The sequence below is a fragment of the Molothrus aeneus genome, chromosome 9 (assembly GCF_037042795.1).
Source record: "Molothrus aeneus isolate 106 chromosome 9, BPBGC_Maene_1.0, whole genome shotgun sequence".
NCBI lineage: Eukaryota > Metazoa > Chordata > Aves > Passeriformes > Icteridae > Molothrus > Molothrus aeneus.
The window spans coordinates 1,940,001-1,959,626 of NC_089654.1; the positions used below are offsets into that span (position 1 = coordinate 1,940,001).

The 19,626-nt window shown below is 46.9% G+C and overlaps 2 protein-coding genes across 3 annotated transcripts in view; one reads left to right on the forward strand and one right to left on the reverse strand.

Annotated features, from left to right (window-relative positions):
- The window catches only part of JAK1 (Janus kinase 1), a 55,170-nt gene extending 54,904 nt beyond the window's left edge, over positions 1-266 (forward strand). Inside the window, exon 25 of the mRNA XM_066555538.1 lies at positions 1-266. This exon is cut by the window's left edge and continues 882 nt beyond it. The gene's annotated coding sequence lies outside the window, so the exon portion shown is untranslated.
- A 396-nt stretch (positions 267-662) lies between these two features.
- Positions 663-19,626, reverse strand: part of RAVER2 (ribonucleoprotein, PTB binding 2) — a 31,548-nt gene continuing 12,584 nt past the window's right edge. The window contains exons 4-12 of one of the 2 annotated variants that reach the window (XM_066555540.1): positions 14,462-14,653; positions 13,053-13,179; positions 12,103-12,185; positions 9,448-9,552; positions 9,109-9,220; positions 7,685-7,896; positions 5,757-5,868; positions 5,281-5,426; positions 663-2,041 (exon numbers count right to left, since the gene is read on the reverse strand). In XM_066555540.1, the coding sequence (XP_066411637.1) occupies positions 1,925-2,041; positions 5,281-5,426; positions 5,757-5,868; positions 7,685-7,896; positions 9,109-9,220; positions 9,448-9,552; positions 12,103-12,185; positions 13,053-13,179; positions 14,462-14,653 (1,206 nt within the window). In that variant the 3' untranslated portion in view covers positions 663-1,924. Of the gene's footprint in view, positions 2,042-5,280; positions 5,430-5,756; positions 5,869-7,684; positions 7,897-9,108; positions 9,221-9,447; positions 9,553-12,102; positions 12,186-13,052; positions 13,180-14,461; positions 14,654-19,626 lie in introns of both variants that reach the window. The other variant, XM_066555539.1, reaches the window with a different exon arrangement.

The following is a 19,626-nucleotide window of genomic DNA, read 5'->3' on the forward strand; positions in this document are numbered from 1 at the left end:
CCAGAAGGAAAAAGCCCTGGGCACCCAGGATTATCCAAAAGGAAAAAGGCCTGGGCACCCAGGATTATCCAAAAGGAAAAAGCCCTGGGCACCCAGGACTATCCAAAAGGAAAAAGCCCTGGGCACCCAGGACTATCCAAAAGGAAAAAGCCCTGGGCACCCTGGGCTGTCCCAGGGACTGGGAACCCCTCCAACCATTTTTTAAAGAACATTTTGACTCAGCCCTTGAGTGGTTTAACTGGAACCTTCTGCTGCCATCATGTTTCCTACCGAAAATGCTCTGAAGAGATCCTCCAGTTTTGGCAATAACAGAAAGAGGTCTATATATATATATATATATATATATATATATATAAAAATATATATAAAAAATGGTAATTATGAGCTCCAAGGAGGTCAGATTTATTTTTACAGTGTTATTGTTTCTGTATTTCACTTAGGAAGCTGAATTTAATCTGTAAGCACTTTGTTACTCTTTATACAAACAAGTCTAATAAATTTTTTTTTTCTCCATGTGCCTCCCTTTTTAATCATAAGTTAAACAGAGGAAAGTTTTTAAAATTGAATTTCCATGGGAATGGTGTTCTTTTAAAACCTTTTCCTACCTTACCTGATTAAAGGAGTCCAGGGCTGTTTTCCTCCCACAAAAAACCCACTTGAAGTAAGTACCAACAATTTATTTTCATTGAAAAGTGTAACAAGTTGAGAAAGTTGCATATACAAACAGTTGAAACAAAATATTACAAGTGAATTTATCAATACATACAGGCAGAATCCCAGAAAAGCTCCTGGCTCCTGTTTGTGGAGCAGTTCCAGCAGCTGAGGGAAGAGGGAAATTTGCTTGGGATTTTTTTAAGCTTTGAAAATGTGGATCCTGGTCACATCCCAAAGCTTGAAAGGCAAAAGTTTAAGACTTTTAATTTAAAAAAATCAGTATTGAAAAATGGCTTCAGTGTTCTCTAGCAAAGAAAAGGGAGAAGGAGGTGGCTCCTGGCCTCAGTGAACTCAATCCAGATGGATTTGCAGCAGGATTCCAAGGGACACAGCCTTGGAAGGAGGGCTGGCTCCTCATCTACTGTCACTGAGGGCAAAAGGAAGGATTGCTGATCTCCAGCTCCAAGGGCAGAAGAGAACAGCTCGAGGCAGAGCTGATAAGAAGCTAAAAATACAAAAAGTCTTTGAAAAAAAAAAAAAAAAGGAAAATACACCCAAGTGGGAAACAATGTGGGGTGGCCCAGGAAGAGCTGTCCCATGCCTGTGGAAGGAGGATGCTGCCTCACACTGGGAATTAATTTCTCCATGGGAAAGCTGTAAAAACAAAGTTATTCCACTGTCCAAGGAGCAGCTCTCCAAATCCCAGGGAATATTCCAAGGCAGCCCAGGACAGCATCTCCCTATGGACAGGCATTTATTGGGAACATCACTGAGGCTCTGGGAATCCATTTGGTATCGCTCCATTCCAGGATTAAGAAGAAATATTAAAAATTGAAAGGCTGTAAATGCAGAGCTCTTACTCCTGGAAAAAGGAAAGTTGGAAAAACCCCCCCACACACATTCTGAGTTAAAAAAATACAAAATAATTACTATCAAGACTTCCTCTTTGAACTTCCTCAGGCTGAGGACTGGAGAAAGGATCAGCTTTCTTTCCTCTGGGTTTTTATTGCTTTCAGCTGGAGCTGCCCCAGCTCCCCAAGTCCCCGTGCTCTGTCCCACAGGTGACAAAGCCAACGCTGTCCCCTCCTCTCCAAGCGAGAGCAGCCACCACCTCTGTCACCTTTGTCCTCGCGGTGCCGGGACAGAGCCGGCTCCTCTGGGGACACGGAGCCCGCCGAGCAGGAGCTCCCGGTGGGAAGTTAAGGCAGCAGTAACTGCAGAGGGTTCCCAGCTGCCTGCCCCGGCTGGGAGCCCTGGAGCCCGCCCTGTGTCAATACACGCGCTTCTTCTTCAGCGAGGACTCCGCGAAGCGCGCGGGGCCCGGCAGCTCCGCGGGGCCGGGCTCGGGGCAGGACACGAGGTACGAGGAGCTGCGCTTCGGGGCCACCTGAGGGCACAACACGGACAGCGGTCACGCCTGGCCTGCCGGCGGGTCAAGGGGCTCAGCCCCCATGGTTATTAGGGTCAGAGCCCAGGACATCCCTCGGGCTGCCCTGTCAGGGCGCTCAGAGACCTCAGCACAGAGCCCCAGGACCCTGTGCCTTTGACTGAGCCCTTGGAAAAAACAATTACCAACCTTGTATGAAGGATTGCAAGTCAAGAAAGACTTGTTAAGAGTAGAATGATAAAGTTAAGTAGAATGATAGTGAATTTATCACAGGGTGAAAAATAGATTTTTTTGGGGTTTTTAGAATGAGGGTTCAGGGGGAAGACGGAGGAATCTGGGCATGTCCAGCCTTTCTCCTTCTTCTTCCTGGCCTCCATCTCCTGCTGTGATGGTGGCACTTTTGGACTGGTTTAGAGCAGAAGCTCAGTGTCTAACACAGGTGATGGGTATTGGAAAGTAATTGTAAATATTGTACAGGTAGTTTTTAGTATAAAAAGATAACAGCACCCCAGGGAAGGCAGAGTGCCTCTGTCTGTCCTGCTGGACAGACCTCAGCAGGGCAGGAGAAAGAAACAATCATTTTATAGATAAGAAACAATAAACAACCTTGAGACTGAGAACTGAAGAGCTTTGACTCCTTCTTCAACCACTGGGCTGGGAAAAGAAACTTTCTAATGCATCTCAGGGTCCCTCTGAGCAGCAGAGATCCCGAGATATCAGTTTTTAGTGATGTTCTAGTTTTACATTATGGTTTATGTTATAGTTTTTATGTTATAGTTGTGAGTTTTGTAGTACTTGATTTTAATAAACTAAAAATGGAGCTGTATTTTTTTCTTTATAAGATTTTTAAGGATTAACTAAGAAATGATACTTAAATTATTTTTATTTTTAACCTAATAACTAACTACTTGTGGCTTGCAACGTGGACTTTTTTATCTAGTTACACAATACTATTTAAACTTATGAAGAAGGACTAGTTTTCATCCTAAAACTTTAGATTTATCCTGTGTTTTTTTTTTATTTGCTTTCCAGGAAATTTTGAGCTGCTCTCTCAACTTCAGAGATCCTATCCCAGTACAAACCATCTGCAAGTCAGGCAAACATCCATTTAAATCCAGTGCCAACCTTCTCCTCCTCTCTTCCTACTTTATTTGCCTCCAAAACCCCAGCCTGGCTCTGCCCGTGGCTTTTGGGGCCCTGAGAGGAGCTGATCCGCAGGGCCTGGAGGGCTCTGCAGGCTCTGGAGCTGGCCCAGCCTCCTCTCACGGTCCCAGGAATTGTGTGGAGCGGGGATGCAGAGGGAAAGCTCCACCCGGGGGCAGCAGCAGCCAGGGAGAAGCGTCTGCAGGCGCTGCTGCTGCTCCTCCTCCTCCTCCTCTCACCTGCTTTAGGGGATTTGCTGGAGGAGGCTGCAAGCCCGGCTGCGATCCCGGGGCTCCACTCAAAAAGGGAGGCACCACCTGCAGGCAGGTGCTGTAGTTTGGGAAAGATCCACCTGCAGATTCCTGAATCCAGAAGGGGATCCATGAAGCAGAAGGAAAAAAGGTTTAATAATTCTTTTTTTTTTTTTCTGCTATTGTGATGAGCTCTCAGCAGGTGAGGAAATACCTGAGTCACAAGAGGTGCAGTTCACAGCAGCTCGGGGGTGCAGCAATTCCTGGAGCAAAATGTGGGGTTTGGATGATGCTTTAATTTGTGTCATTCCTTTCAAAAGTGTCTTTCTCCTTGCTCACAAAAACCTCAGCTTGGGCAAGAAACAGCCCTTCAATGCTGGGAGATTCAGCCCTGGGAAATGCCATTAATGGTGTGCTGTTCCTGGTGGGAGCATTGTAATCCACTGCTGAGCATTCCAGGTGCTTTTGGGTGGTGGGATTTTAGAGAGGGGGATTTTGGGTGTGACTCTGGGGGTGCTGCCCTGCAGCAGTGCCCATGCAGTGCCTTCTGCAGCCCCTCATTCCTGTGCCAACACACAAAGCAGGTGTCCAAAAGCTGATGGGAGCAACAGCCAGTGGAGACAGCAAGAAAATGAAATTATTTCTCACCTCAGAGGCTTCATTTTCCAAGCCATCCACTCTGGCCTGGGTAGAGTGATGTGCCTGAGCATAATGCTGGTACCACTGCTGGACAGCCTCCTACAGAGGAGCAGAAATCCTCTCCCATGCCTGCCTACAATTCCTACAGCCCAGAGCTCTCCAAGAAGCACCAAAACACCTTCAGCACCAGTGGTGAAGCTCAAATCAAACAGTTAAAATTATGGAAAGTGCTTAAAACACACAGGGGGCACCTCTGGCCTGGCAGAGAGGCAGGGACAACAATTCCTGTTATGGGAACACCTCCAGGGATGGGGCAGCCACAGCTTCTCTGTGCACCCCCACCCTGCCAGGAACAATTCCCAATTCCCAGTGTCCCATCCATCCCTGCCCTCTGGCACTGGGAGCCATTCCCTGGGTGCTGTCCCTCCAGGCCTTGTCCCAGGTTCCCTGCAGCTCTCCTGGAGCCCCTGCAGCAGCAGATCTGATCCAAGGGCTGTGTGGCCCCTGGCAAAGCTCTGTGCACTGACCCTGTCCCCCTCCCCTGTGGCCAGGCTGCCCTCTCTACTTCAGAGATCTCCCTTCCCGAGCCAAACCCCGAGTGCCAGGAGTTTGGGGCTCACAGCTGTGCCTGCCAGCAGCCCAGGAGAGGCTGTGTCCCCCTGGGGAGGGAGAGGCAGCTCTCAGCTCTGTCCTGTGCACTTACAGTTCTATAGACACTCAGGCTGCTTAATGCAAATATGGAGATGTTCCCTGCCAGTGTCCCATGGAACTGGCTCTGAGCACTGAACACTCTGCAGGGCCTGCAGCTCCTGGCCAGGCTCTGATCTCCACATCCTGTGCATGAGAGCAGCTGGCAAACATCCCCAGGCTGTGCAGCAACTGCAGCTCTCTGCCCTGGGCTCCAGCCAAAGTTCAGGGCTCAAAAACTTCTGGGGAAGGCAAAGAGAAAAACCCCCTGGTTTTGAAGGCAGACAAAAGCCAAGGCAGAGGTGCTGAGAAGTCATTTTTAGTGAGTGCCCACAGCTCAGGCTCTCAAGAAACAATTTTTTCAAGGGTTGTGATTTCAGCAGGGAATGTTCTTTGTGCTAAATCTGCTCTGAACACTGAGATGATCAGATAAAGTGTCAGTGCAGAGGCTCAGGAAGAACACCCAGAGAAAACAAGGAGCAGCTCTGGGAGAAGCCCAGGCTGTGGGATTATTCCTACCTGTGGGTACTCCCCAGGCTGCTGGGAATAACTGAAATAATTTTCCATTGCATGTTGTGATGCAGTTCCCTGAGACACAGCAGCATCCACCACACTGTTTGGAAGGCTGCTCTGCTGTGGAGGACTGGAGGCTTTGCTGGCAATTGCTGCTGGGAACACAAAGAACAGAGCTGGGATCAACACCTGGCTTGTAAAAAACACACTCATCAGGTTCTATTCTAGGGTTAAAATTGAGATTTGTGCCCCAAATTCATCAGTGCTGCTAATAGTTGGAAGGCTTCTACAAGTCTGTGAGCCTCTGAAAACGCAGCCCTGTTTAAGCATCAGGGTGAATTACTCTGCACTTTTGAGACACACTACAAGATTCCCTTGAGGATAAATGCTGTGGGCACTGGATTTACCAGGCCAACAGGGTAAGTATCTGCCATGCTCTGGCTGTGGAAATCTGCAATGAAATCCGTGGAATGTGGGCTTACCTGGCAGACAGATACCAGGCAAAACACTTGCCAAGTTCAAGTAGGGGTTGGTGCTCAGCCGGATTTCTTTTGGGGGCTCCCCAAGCAGAGAAGTCTGTTTTTTCAAGGGAGTCTGAAAAATGGACAGGGCAGTTTGCATTAAATTCATATAAAATTGGTCAGAAAGAAGGTTCAGTGGCCTAGCAGGGTCTTGGGAAAAGCTTAGTCCTATGAAAGAAAAACAAAAACTTTTGAAATAAAATGAAACTTTTGAAGTCAATCCTTCACAAGTTCCATTTTGTTTCAGCAATCTGGACACATTGCCTCCACTTTTTTCTTCCAAATGGTTTTTGTAGGAATGTTTCTCTTCAGACTGCAAGTTCCTAAAGGATATTACAAAACAAACAAACAAAAGAAAAACTTTTATATGCAAGTGAAGGAATAATAATCACTCGAGCAATTCCAGATGCAGGGAGTGAACATTAAGTACATGGCCAAGACAAAATCAACTCTTTTCATTTGGAGACACAAGGAAATAAAGGCCAAATGTTAGGAAAATCATTAATTAAGCCCATGTTTCCCCAAAACGTTGAAGTATTGATGTATATTAAAATTATTATTTATTACTTTTATAATGTAAATAATATATATTAAATATAATAATTATTATAAATTATATTTATATGTAAAAAAGGTAAGTTTTCTTAAGGGCAGAAAAAGAATTCTGGAAGAATGAGACCACTTACATCCCATTCCATCATCCTCTCACACCTCACCTCCAAGGGAATAAATAATATTTTTTAAAACTGTTAATTAAAAGTGGAAAATTTATATACACACACACAAGCACCTGGAAACCCACAGGCCCCCCAACCATCAGAACTGCTCCTGATGAATCACAAAATTCAACCCCAAGTTCAATGTTTGCCCTTTAGAAGAGACACTGCCCTGAGATAAATGTTAAATTCCATGATCCAGCCCTGTGAGGCAAACACATGGAGAGGAGCCCTGCAGCACTGAGGAGCTGCCTTTGTTCTTCAGCTGGACCACCAGGGAGAGCATTGTTCTCTCCCCATCAGCACCACTGCTGAGACCTCCACGTGTGCCCAGGATGATCCTGGGATCAAGGGAATTGGACAGGGGGGACACAGGAGGGGTTAAAATAGAGGGAATTGGACAGGGCGGACACAGGAGGGGTTAAAATAGAGGGAATTGGACAGGGGGGACACAGGAAGGGTTAAAATAGAGGGAATTGGACAGGGGGGACACAGGAGGGGTTGAAATAAAGGAGGAGGAAAGGAAAGGAGGAGGAAAGGAAAGGAGGAGGAAAGGAAAGGAGGAGGAAAGGAAAGGAGGAGGAAAGGAAAGGAGGAGGGAAGGGAAGGGAAGGGAAGGGAAGGGAAGGGAAGGGAAGGGAAGGGAAGGGAAGGGAAGGGAAGGGAAGGGAAGGGAAGGGAAGGGAAGGGAAGGGAAGGGAAGGGAAGGAAAGGAAAGGAAAGGAAAGGAAAGGAAAGGAAAGGAAAGGAAAGGAAAGGAAAGGAAAGGAAAGGAAAGGAAAGGAAAGGAAAGGAAAGGAAAGGAAAGGAAAGGAAAGGAAAGGAAAGGAAAGGAAAGGAAAGGAAAGGAAAGGAAAGGAAAGGAAAGGAAAGGAAAGGAAAGGAAAGGAAAGGAAAGGAAAGGAAAGGAAAGGAAAGGAAAGGAAAGGAAAGGAGAAGAAGGAAGAGGAGAGAGAGAAGAGGAAGAGAAGAAGGAAGAGGAGAGAGAGGAGAGAGAGAGGAGAGAGAGAAGAGAAGAGAAGAGAAGAGAAGAGAAGAGAAGAGAAGAGAAGAGAAGAGAAGAGAAGAGAAGAGAAGAGAAGAGAAGAGAAGAGAAGAGAAGAGAAGAGAGAGCAGCAGTGTGTGTGTGTGTGTGTGTGTGTGTGTGTGTGTGTGTGTGCAGTGTGCCCTTACCCCCAGGCCGGAGTCGCAGCCCTTGCCGTGCCCCGCAGCTTTGGAGGGCGCGGCCCGCAGCGCCCCGGGCAGGGCCGGAGCGAAGGGCGGCGCTGGCGGCAGCGCCTCGGCTTTGTCTGCAGCGGCGCTGGGCCCGGGCAGAGCCTGTCCGACCATGGGCTGGCTTGGGAAGAATGGCAGCACGCCCATCCCTGCCGCCGCCGCTGCTGCTGCTGGAATGGGAGCTGCGTTAGATGCTGCAGCCAGCCAGAAATGGAGAAACTCTGCTGTTAGATGGGATTTATTACAGAGGGTTTGTTGGGGGGTTAATGAGGGTGGAGGAGAACAATTCCAGATCTCCTGCACTGCTTTTTGTTCCTTCCCCATCCCACAGGCAAACAACTCAGTTTCAAGCTGATTCAATAAAACTCTGACTTTTCTAAACATTCCCTGTGATAACTTTCTCAGTGCTTCTCAGTGCTTCCTGGCATTTTCAAAGAAAACCTGGGAACAACATCCTGGAGGATGCTGGATGGGAGCACAGGGGGAAACCCCACCTCAGCTGGCATTGGGAAGAATTCTTTTCACTGAAAAGCTGGAAAATGTTCTCCAAAATGAAAACCTGGGTATTTGGAGGAGCTTTCTGCCCTGCCCTGGATGCCTTTTCCTTGCTCCTGGTCACTGCCATGGCTCAGGGCAGGGCCAGGATTGCAGAACACAGGGAGCAGTGGGGGAAACAAGAGCAGAAAATCCTGGAATGGTTTGGGTTGGGAGGGACCTTAAGGATCATCCATTCCCATGGCAGGGACACCTCCCACTGTCCCAGGGTGTCCAGCCTGGCCTTGGGCACTGCAGGGATCCAGGGGCAGCCACAGCAAATCTGGGAATTCCATCCCAGCCCCTGCCCACCCTCCCAGCCAGGAATTCCTTCCCAACACCCATCTAAATCTACCCATTTTCAGCTTAAATCCATCCCCTGGCTCCTGTCCCTCCATCCCCTGTCCCCAGTCCCTCTGCAGCTCTCCTGGAGCCCCTTCATGCCCTGCCAGGGGCTCTGAGCTCTCCCTGGATCCTTCTCCTCTCCAGGGGAGCACCCCCAGTATCCAACTGATCCTTCCTCATAAATACTGAGGGCATCAGTGGCACAGAAATTTGCATTCCAAATTGACACCTGTCACAGACTGGCTGTTAAAACTCATTTCTTAATAAAATGAAGGCAAAGAGCAAATTTGTGGTGCCTCTTCAGCAACTCCCATTTACCTGCTTTGAAAAACCCCACAAAATGTCACCTCTAAATAAAAGCATATTCCAAGTGTACCAAAGAAGGAAAAACTGAGCTAGCAGAGGGTTGAACAAGCTGCTTTTGTTACACAGGGAGAAGGTCAGGTGCTCAATGTGAAGCTGGGCATTTCTAGTGATCTGGGATGAAATGAAATGTCATTTACACTTGAGAGCTTCTCCTCGTGCTGCCAGGCCTGAGCTCACTGCTGGCATCACCCCTATGCCCAGCACTGTCTGCAGCAGCATTGTTGGGGGCTCTCCCAGCAAACCTGGTTTCTAAAAGGAAGAAGAGAAAACTGTGTAAATCATTAAAATAATCTGCTCAGAGCTACTTTTTACAACTTCCACACTCTCAACCTCTTCAGCTCCGCTGAACCGTTCAAGGATCACAGAACCAAGAATGGGTTGGGTTGGAAGGGAACTTAAAGATCACCTGATGCTAGAAATGATTTCTTTTAGGAATTATGGGATGCTCAGAGGGAGGCAGAGCTCTGATGCCTTACACTGTTTGCCTGCATGTTCTCCATCTTCAGCAGCTGCTGCTGGGGCAGGGGCAGGTGAGCAGGGCTCTGCAGCAGCAGGCTGGACGTGCTCCCCAGGAGTGAGCTCTGAGAAAGGATCAAAACAAGGGTTAGCTGGCAGCCAGGCAGAAATGCTTGAAGAAATTAAAGATTTTGAGTTAAGGCAGCAAATGGAAATAATTTCCTCCACAGAACTGATTTTGCTTCAGAGAAATACCCAGATATGTTTCCCCCCACAACACAACAATCCACATGAAATCCTACTCCAGAGGCATTAAAACCTGACAAATCACAGTGCCTGCACATTGGCAGGTCTATCAAATATTCACATTGCTCATTCAGAATATTCTGGATCAGTTTGCCACCACAACTGAGCCACTGAATTAACAACTTTGGGGCACCCTCTCCAGACTCTGCCACTGGCATAGTCAACATTATGAGCTCTGGCCAGCTCTGAGGCTTAAAATAAACTTTAAAAGACATCATGATTTATGCTACAGGCCTGGAAGTGCCTGGCAGCATCATATGCCAGTGAAATGCAGGTTGTTCTATAGGGTGTTGTACAAAAATAAGCAGACAGGACACTGTGATCATGCCAAGTTCACCCTTTATTGTTTTTTATCACCAAACCCAGGGAATGAAGAGTGCAAAACATCTCCCAGATATTTCCAAGCCTTGGCTGTGTCTGGGTGGCAGGCTTAAATTCCTTAAAGAAAAAACCCTTTATGACTGAAATATGATCTTCTGGGCTCAGAAATGTGCTTTTCCAAACAAAGATGGGCCATATCTACATTAGTTATGCATCTATTTGAACTGTCTCAGTGATTTCCAGGAGAAATGATGCAGGGCTGGTTATTGTCACCAGTGCCAGGGGCTGCTCCTTCTGAACTTGGCTCCAGCAACAAAGCAAAGTGGTTCAATTGCAAAACTTTCAGAAATGAAAGAGTGGAAAAATCAGTTTGGTCAGAATCCTCAGGGGAAAGGCTCTGGGTTAATCAAGATTTAACAAATTGCTGGATGACTGAGGAAAACATCCCTGAGAAAGCTGAAAATGCATCATTTTGGAGCAGGACAATTTATAACTAAGAGAAATTAAGAGAAACAAGTTGAAAAGCAGGCTACCTCAAGCTGAAAAATTACTGGGTGAATAACCTTCAAATTCTCTCTGTTGAACCCTTTTTAAATAACTATTTTAAAATATTTATTCTCATTCTGTTACTTCACAAAGCCCTGAATATAAAAGAGAAACCTAAGACTTGCAGGGAGCTAAACCAGCGTGACTGGGGAGGGTTTTCAGTGACAACACTGAATTTCAAAATAAAGAAATAAACAGATCAACAAAACAGTGACCTGCTTCTCTGGCTTTAGAGGACACCCCAAAACAAAGCACCCAAGAAGAAAAAATGTGCCTTAGAGAAGAAATTGGGATCATCAAATCCTTCTAAAATTCAGGTTTGGAGCTCATCAAATGACAGGAAGCTCCCAGGAAGAGGAGATGAGACTTTTAAACCTCTGGGCAGAGAAAACACAAGAGTTGTTTGGCTGCAGCTCTCCCAAGCCAAAAACCACTGGAAAAGCCTTTGGATCATCATCAATCCCACTGTTAATTGTGGAAAACATCCCTGGCTCCAGCTGGAAGCACCAAACACTCCCAGTGCCTTCCAAAGGCTGGAGAGAGAGCAGCAGGAACTTAAACAGACCAATTGAAAAATGTCATTTCAGTTAAAAAAACCCTAATAATTCTGTATATTTTATATGGGGCAAAATTAAGCAGAATTTATTCAAAATTAATATATTCACCTACCAGTTTTTAGAGAAAAAATACAAGAGCTCAATATACATAATACAGGGAATATTCCTGCATTTTAGTTGGGTCATTTTAAAGATCTCTGTGTTTGTCAAAAGAACTGCAGAAATAATTGATGCTGAAGGGGATTTTATTTTTAAAATGGAAATTTCTGAAATATCAGAAATAATAAGGCCAAGTGTTGGACTCCAGTCCCTCGTAGGTATTTGTGTGAATCCCTACCATGAATATTAAATTCAATTTTTGGCTCCTGGCAGAGCTGGAGAAACCCCTGAGAGCAGCACAGCTCAAGGCAGAAATTCTGGCTGTGGGTGCATTTTCCCTCTCTCCATTTCTAGCACAAACCCATCCCAAAGATCCTTCCCATTTTCTCTCAGGAATTCTGGTGCCCATCTGGAATTCCAGGAGAACTTGGGGGGGTTTATCAGTAAGAAATAACACCTGCAAATCTCTGGTTTTTATGGCACATGCAGCACATTTGGAAGCTTGAAAATGAAGCTGAGGCTGCTGAACTCGTGGGTTTGAATCAGATAAATCATAAACTGTGGATGAGCTGCTCCAAGAGAAAGGGATGTGCCAGGCTCCTTGAGACCTCATTCCAAGAGGGGTTTTTCTGCCAGTAATGACAAGTTTTGTCTACACTGGCAGGCTTGAAGTCCAAAATTTAGATAAAATAACTCAATTTTGGACAGTTAGCACTGCCTGCTCCCCCATCTCATAGCTTTCCTTAGAGCTCCAACAAGAACACTTGATTTTAGCTTTAATTCCTTAAAACTTTAGGATCTCTCCCCAAACACCTCTTTTGATGACAGTGGTTTTTTGTCACATACCTGATGAACTTTATTCAACTGCAAAAATGGTGGCCCAACTGCTGAATTTATGAGGTGAGGTAAACCTGCAGATGCTCCAAGAACTGTTTAAGAAACACAGCAAAAAATCGAGTATTTTACAAATTAGGCAAGTAAAAGTCTTTAGAATTATCCTGTATTTTTAATTTGCTTTCCAGAAAATGTTCAGGTGTACAAGGGTCACTGCAAGGGAACAAGGAACTCGTTTAGGTTGGGAAAGGTTATGAAACCTTTTGATGTAAAATTACCAGAATGTGAGAGCTCCTCCACACCTGAGAGTTTCACTCCTGAGCTGATTGCAGGCTCAGCTTTATCTGAAGTGCTTTAAATTCAGGTTTAGCTCAAGTGTTTCTGCCCTGAAGTGGTCACCTCACACCCCATTTCTGGGTTTCTTTGTAGCCACACTCTCAGCTCTCCCCCACTCGATGTCCCCATCACCTGTTCCTGTTCTGAGCACTTTCACCCTTTGAAATGTGATTAATTAGGGTTTATGTTTATTCACTTCCTAATTAGAGCACATAAATGTTTCTGGCTGATGCTGTAATAAATACTCTGCACAGCTGTGGCAGCAGCCAAAAGAATAAAGATTTACATTGGCAACAGGAGAAAGACTCAGGCTGCAAAACTCAGATCTTAAATCAGATTTAAGTTTAGCCAAGCCTTGCAGAAGACATTTCTTTCTAAACCCATTTCTAATATGAATATTCAGAGCCCACAGAGTTCACACAAGGGTATTTGCAGGAGCACTGAATTTTACCCACACACAAGAGCACCTCTTGCTTTTGCTTTCATAAAAGCTGAAATTACCTGCACAAACACACTGCAACAGTGTCTGCACAGAATTTTAAATATTATTTCTACTTAATTACTCTGCAAAAGCCTTGCAGCACTAAGAACAGGCTTTGATTCTGCATTATTTCAGAGCAGCTTACCAGGTTTAACAGCGTGGCCACGCAGCTGGGGCTGCAGCAGCATCTGCAGCATTGCTGGATTATTGAAACTTTTCATGATCTGCACTGGATTTGGCTCTGGAAGCAAGCCTTTCCTATTGTTCCTCATCTCCAATGAAGAGAGAAAAAGTGTTAGAAGCAACAAAACACAATGAATACATTTCAATTCCAATGTATTCCAATTCCTCAAACTCCAATGGCAATGTACACATTTCATCTGACACAGAAAAAAACCCCATTTCCTTCCCCGTTTCCTGCTTTTTTCCCCTCAAATGAAACACCTAACAAATGATTCCAACAAAATTCCAAGCACATTTCTTTGTTTCCTTTAACCCCAGAGTTATCAGTACAGGAGAATAAGAAATGTTGCCATGAGCACCATATCCTGTAGCAGACTTCTCCTGTCTCTTACAGAGAAGTGCCTGAGCAGGCTGGAGAGAGGGAACTCTGCTGCCTCTCCATGTAACACTGATCACATCCAATTCTCTAGGAAATAATGTGATAAGACATGTGGGTGTAAAGAGCTTTCTTCTACCTCGAGCATGAAATGAACCTATTTCTCCTGCCTTGAAATTTATCTTAAAGCTGACAAATTCTTGCCTCTCTGTTTGAAACCGAGTTTTAGCTCGTCCAATGACTCATTCCCAGTCACTTTTGTTTTGAGCTGGAATGATTTCTCTTACAGGAGATTACATTTAATAAATCCCAGAGCTATGTGGGTGCAACTTTGTGGGATTTTTATGGATATTTATTAATCTTCTTCCTGGCCATCTTTGCCTAGGAAGGAGCCTGAACTGGGCTGATTATACAGAGTTCCAGAATGGTTTGGGTTGGTTAAAGCTCTTTACCATGGGCAGGGACCCAACAGTGCTGACCCCATGGAATCACAGAATTCCAGACTGGTTTGGGTTGGTTAAAGCTCTTTAACATGGGCAGGGATCCAACAGTGCTGACCCCACTGAATCACAGAATTCCAGAATGGTTTGGGTTGGTTAAAGCTCTTTAACATGGGCAGGGATCCAACAGCACTGACCCCATGGAATCACAGAATTCCAGACTGGTTTGGGTTGGTTAAAGCTCTTTAACATGGGCAGGGATCCAACAGCACTGACCCCATGGAATCACAGAATTCCAGACTGGTTTGGGTTGGTTAAAGCTCTTTAACATGGGCAGGGATCCAACAGTGCTGACCCCATAGAATTCCAGACTGGTTTGGCTTGGGAAGGACCTTAAATCCCACCCCATCCCACCCCTGCCATGGCAGGGACACCTTCCACTGTCCCAGGTGCTCCAACCTGGCTCTAAAAAAGCCAAAACGCTCCCCAAGCCTGGCTCCTTCTCCCAGCTCAGGCGTGAGGAACTCATCCCACAGAGCTTTCCAGGGATCTCACCATCCTCTGGGCTGCTATCAGAGCTGCCAAGGTGCTCCTGCCCGGGGCCCCAGGGGCACAGAAGGACACCTGGAGCCTCCTGCCGTGGATGGTGGCCCCGTCCATGGCCCCCCGCACGCTCTCCGCCTGCTCCGCGCTCTCGTACTCCAGCACGGCAAAGTCCCCGCTGCCGCCGTCCTCGTCCTGGGCAAACTGCAAGGGAACAGCTCCAGAGCCAGGGAAAGGGGAAGAGCAGGAGGAAAACAGCTCCAGAGCCAGGGAAAGGGGAATTCCAGCAAGGGAACAGCTCCAGAGCCAGGGAAAGGGGAAGAGCAGGAGGAAAACAGCTCCAGAGCCAGGGAAAGGGGAATTCCAGCAAGGGAACAGCTCCAGAGCCAGGGAAAGGGGAAGAGCAGGAGGAAAACAGCTCCAGAGCCAGGGAAAGGGGAATTCCAGCAAGGGAACAGCTCCAGAGCCAGGGAAAGGGGAAGAGCAGGAGGAAAACAGCTCCAGAGCCAGGGAAAGGGGAATTCCAGCAAGGGAACAGCTCCAGAGCCAGGGAAAGGGGAAGAGCAGGAGGAAAACAGCTCCAGAGCCAGGGAAAGGGGAATTCCAGCAAGGGAACAGCTCCAGAGCCAGGGAAAGGGGAAGAGCAGGAGGAAAACAGCTCCAGAGCCAGGGAAAGGGGAATTCCAGCAAGGGAACAGCTCCAGAGCCAGGGAAAGGGGAAGAGCAGGAGGAAAACAGCTCCAGAGCCAGGGAAAGGGGAATTCCAGCAAGGGAACAGCTCCAGAGCCAGGGAAAGGGGAAGAGCAGGAGGAAAACAGCTCCAGAGCCAGGGAAAGGGGAATTCCAGCAAGGGAACAGCTCCAGAGCCAGGGAAAGGGGAAGAGCAGGAGGAAAACAGCTCCAGAGCCAGGGAAAGGGGAATTCCAGCAAGGGAACAGCTCCAGAGCCAGGGAAAGGGGAAGAGCAGGAGGAAAACAGCTCCAGAGCCAGGGAAAGGGGAATTCCAGCAAGGGAACAGCTCCAGAGCCAGGGAAAGGGGAAGAGCAGGAGGAAAACAGCTCCAGAGCCAGGGAAAGGGGAATTCCAGCAAGGGAACAGCTCCAGAGCCAGGGAAAGGGGAATTCCAGCAAGGGAACAGCTCCAGAGCCAGGGAAAGGGGAATTCCAGCAAGGGAACAGCTCCAGAGCCAGGGAAAGGGGAAGAGCAGGAGGAAAACAGCTCCAGAGCCAGGGAAATGGGAATTCCAGCAAGGGAACAGCTCCAGAGCCAGGGAAAGGGGAAGAGCAGGAGGAAAACAGCTCCAGAGCCAGGGAAATGGGAATTCCAGCAAGGGAACAGCTCCAGAGCCAGGGAAAGGGGAAGAGCAGGAGGAAAACAGCTCCAGAGCCAGGAAAAGGGGAATAACAGCAAGGGAACAGCTCCAGACCCCAGGGAAATGGCAATTCCAGCAATAACAGCTCCCAGAGCCCATGGAAATGGGAATAACAGGAGGAAAACAGCTCCAGAGTCCATGGAAATGGGAATTCCAGGAGTAAACACAGCTCCAGAGCCAGGGAAAGGGGAATAACAGCAAGGGAACAGCTCCAGAGCCCATGGAAATGGGAATTCCAGCAAAGGAACAGCTCCAGAGCCCATGGAAATGGGAATAACAGGAGGAAAACAGCTCCAGAGCCCAGGGAAATGGGAATTCCAGGAGTAAACACAGCTCCAGAGCCAGGGAAAGGGGAATAACAGCAATGGAACAGCTCCAGAGCCCAGGGAAATGGGAATTCCAGGAGTAAAAACAGCTCCAGAGCCAGGGAAATGGGAATTCCAGCAATGGAAAAGCTCCAGATCCCATGGAAATGGGAATTTGAGCAACAACAGCTCCCAGAGCCCATGGAAAATGGGAATTCCAGCAGTAACAGCTCCCAGAGCCCATGGAAAATGGGAATTCCAGCAGGAACAGCTCCCAGAGCCCATGGAAAATGGGAATTCCAGCAGTAACAGCTCCCAGCCCCTGGGAATTCCAGCAGGAACAGCTCCCAGAGCCCATGGAAAATGGGAATTCCAGCAGGAACAGCTCCCAGAGCCCATGGAAAATGGGAATTCCAGCAACAACAGCTCCCAGATCCCATGGAAAATGGGAATTCCCGCAGTAACAGCTCCCAGAGCCCATGGAAAATGGGAATTCCAGCAACAACAGCTCCCAGATCCCATGGAAAATGGGAATTTCAGCAGGAACAGCTCCCAGAGCCCATGGAAAATGGGAATTCCCGCAGTAACAGCTCCCAGAGCCCATGGAAAATGGGAATTCCAGCAGGAACAGCTCCCAGAGCCCATGGAAAATGGGAATTCCAGCAGGAACAGCTCCCAGAGCCCATGGAAAATGGGAATTCCAGCAGGAACAGCTCCCAGAGCCATGGAAAATGGGAATTCCAGCAGCTGCCCTGCAGGACTGTACCTGTCCCTTGCAAGACCCTGCACAGCTGACAGAACCAAGGTCAGTATTTCCCCCCAAATCACGAGGCTCTTTCTATAAACACTGGAAATAAGTTGGATATCACATCTTCATCTCTTTGGCATTCCTGTTTAGAGACTCGTGGTTATCTCTTCATGTTATCTGCTCATCCCTTTCCTTATCTCTTCCATTCCCATCTCCACTTCCATCCCACCTCAGGCAGACCCTCAGCCATGGAATGCATCCATCACACATTTAAACAACAAAGCAGGAATGAGAAGCAAACTGTAAATACAGCTGGATGCTACAGCCAGTTTTGTTTTGCAGGATCATCATAAACTCGTTCTTCTTCATTTTTTTCAGCCTGCCATATTCAAAGTGCTGCTCATCAGGGTGCATGACAGCTGCTGAAACATGCAACAATGCAAATTCCAGCAGGATCTGGTGCCCTTTGGGAGCAGGGGAAGGCTGTGGTTGTGGGGAATGCCAAGAGAAGATGCCAGACTGATCAATCAAGCAGACTGGAAAAGGGCTTACGTGGCAAACACTGCCCTGGCCTTTGTGTGCAGACTTTGGGAGAGAATGAGCAGATTTAAATCAAACAAAAAAACAGGCTGAGAAGGGAGGGATGAAGCTTAGGCAAAAATATCCAGTCCCAGATGAATGGGAATGATAAACTGATACCAGCTCTGGTGTGGAAGTAACAAAACCTCCTCCAGATTGCACTGGATAAAAACAACCCCAGCCCCACAGACCCCCCTGACAACTGAAATATGAATGTCAAAAGAGGGTGGTCAGATCTTTACTGGCACTGTTACTGCCTGGCCTCTGGGCAGAGCTCTGGAGAACAGATATTTCACGTATAAACACGTTTTATATTGATATTTTATTTTGATACCAGTTTAGGTGCACTGGCAAAGACCTGAGGTGCTGCTGATAAGAAGGGATTGAAGCTATGGAACAGTTGTATTTTAGTTTCAGCTACAATGAAACACAGTTCAAATCTCCCTTAACATGTCCCAAGTGCAGCCACCAACATTCCTGCAAAGGATTCAGGAACTTTCCAACTTCCCAAGTAAACAGGTACTGAAAAAAGCTCTTTATTCCTATCCAGATCAGGGTGGAGACCTTTCAGTGACAATTTAAAGTTGACAGAAGAAAAGAATGAGGTTTTCTGATCCATTCTGTTGAAAGAAAGGACAAAACACATTTTTCCTAATATCCACATGCAAGTATCTAGCTTCAGCTCCTCCTGACAGAACATTTCTGTTGTCAATAGAGGAGAAATCAAAATGATTTTTTTAAAAAAAGGTAACTTTGGAATAAGATGAAAAAACCTAAAGTTTATTTCATGAGTTCAGGTGACAATTTTGGGCAAAGGATTGTGATGAAATACTGCTTGAGCTCCCAGCAGAACTAAGGCATGGCAGCACCACAAGAGCTGCATTAAAGTTTTCCAGAAAAAACCAACTTTTCTCAGTCATTCTCTACGGAAATTCCCCCCAAACTGAGGTTTCTGCTTCCCCATCCTCTCCCATTTTTTCTGTCTCTACCCACCCCATCACATCCCCCCTCTTTGCTTTTTCCACCTTTTCTTGGGTCTTCCTCCTCCTCCTCCTTTCTTTATCCTCAATTTTCAGGCTGTCTCACTGATAAACCCCTAATTAATTAGCATCCATTCTCTTCCCTTTTTCACCTATTTAATCTGAACTGTTTGTTTTCCTACCTCCACCCTCCTGTATTTTATAGGAACTGACCTAATGCAGACACTCTCCTCACCCACACCAAGTATTACCCAAGATTTATTATGATTTAAAAAGGCCAAAAGTCAATTTTTGAGTGTTTCTAACTGCCCAGCAGAGCTCTGTCAGTGAATCCCATCTTTCCCCAAGAAGTCTGTTGTTCTTTGAAGCTCAGAATTTTTAAAGGATGGTGAAAATTTGTTGGGGGAGCTGATAACAGCCCCCAGATTATTTGACAGCTGGGAAAAAAAAAAAAAGCCTGAAGGAAAAGACTTAAAAGGATCAATCTGTTCAGCTAATTAAACAAAGATTGAGCAGGAGACTTGAGTCCAGCATTTAATACCTTCTTACAGGAGGAAAATAATGGGGAGCAGAAGCTCCTTAATTCAGGCATCAGCGAGGTGAGGCTGAAGCCAGACACATTGCCAGGCTCCAGACCAAAACAGGCAGGAATGGGCATTTCCTGGGAAGAGTTCATTCCACTTTATTCACCTCCTGCTGGGTCTGGATCAAGCCTAAGGATCTCCTCTGGCCAGGCAGAGCTTGCTGGGGCAGGGAAAGAGCCCTGAGGAGGGGAGGGCCCGCAGGTGTCAGGCTGCAGATCCTGAGGGACCTTCTGCTCCACCTGCTGGGAGCCTCCGGGTGCTCATCCCTCAGCATGACCCCTGAGCAGCCTTCCAAGAGACTAAAGGCACAAAACCAACACAAAACCAGCCCTGCCACTGCAGTCTGTGCGACTGCAAGGAAAGGTTTCCTTCCACTGCTTGTTCATGATGCTCTATCTGTGCAACTTTGATTTGTGGCCTCATCTCACAAGCCCCGGGGATGAGAAGGAAACCTCTGCACTAAAAAGGCAAGGATCCACCACTCCTGTGCTTCCCAGCTTTCCAAAAGATGTGGCACTTCTATCCCTGACAACAGCCAAGAACCCAAGCCTCCCTCAGTTAGGGAAAAACATGTTAAACACTGATATATTAATTATATGATGTATTTTG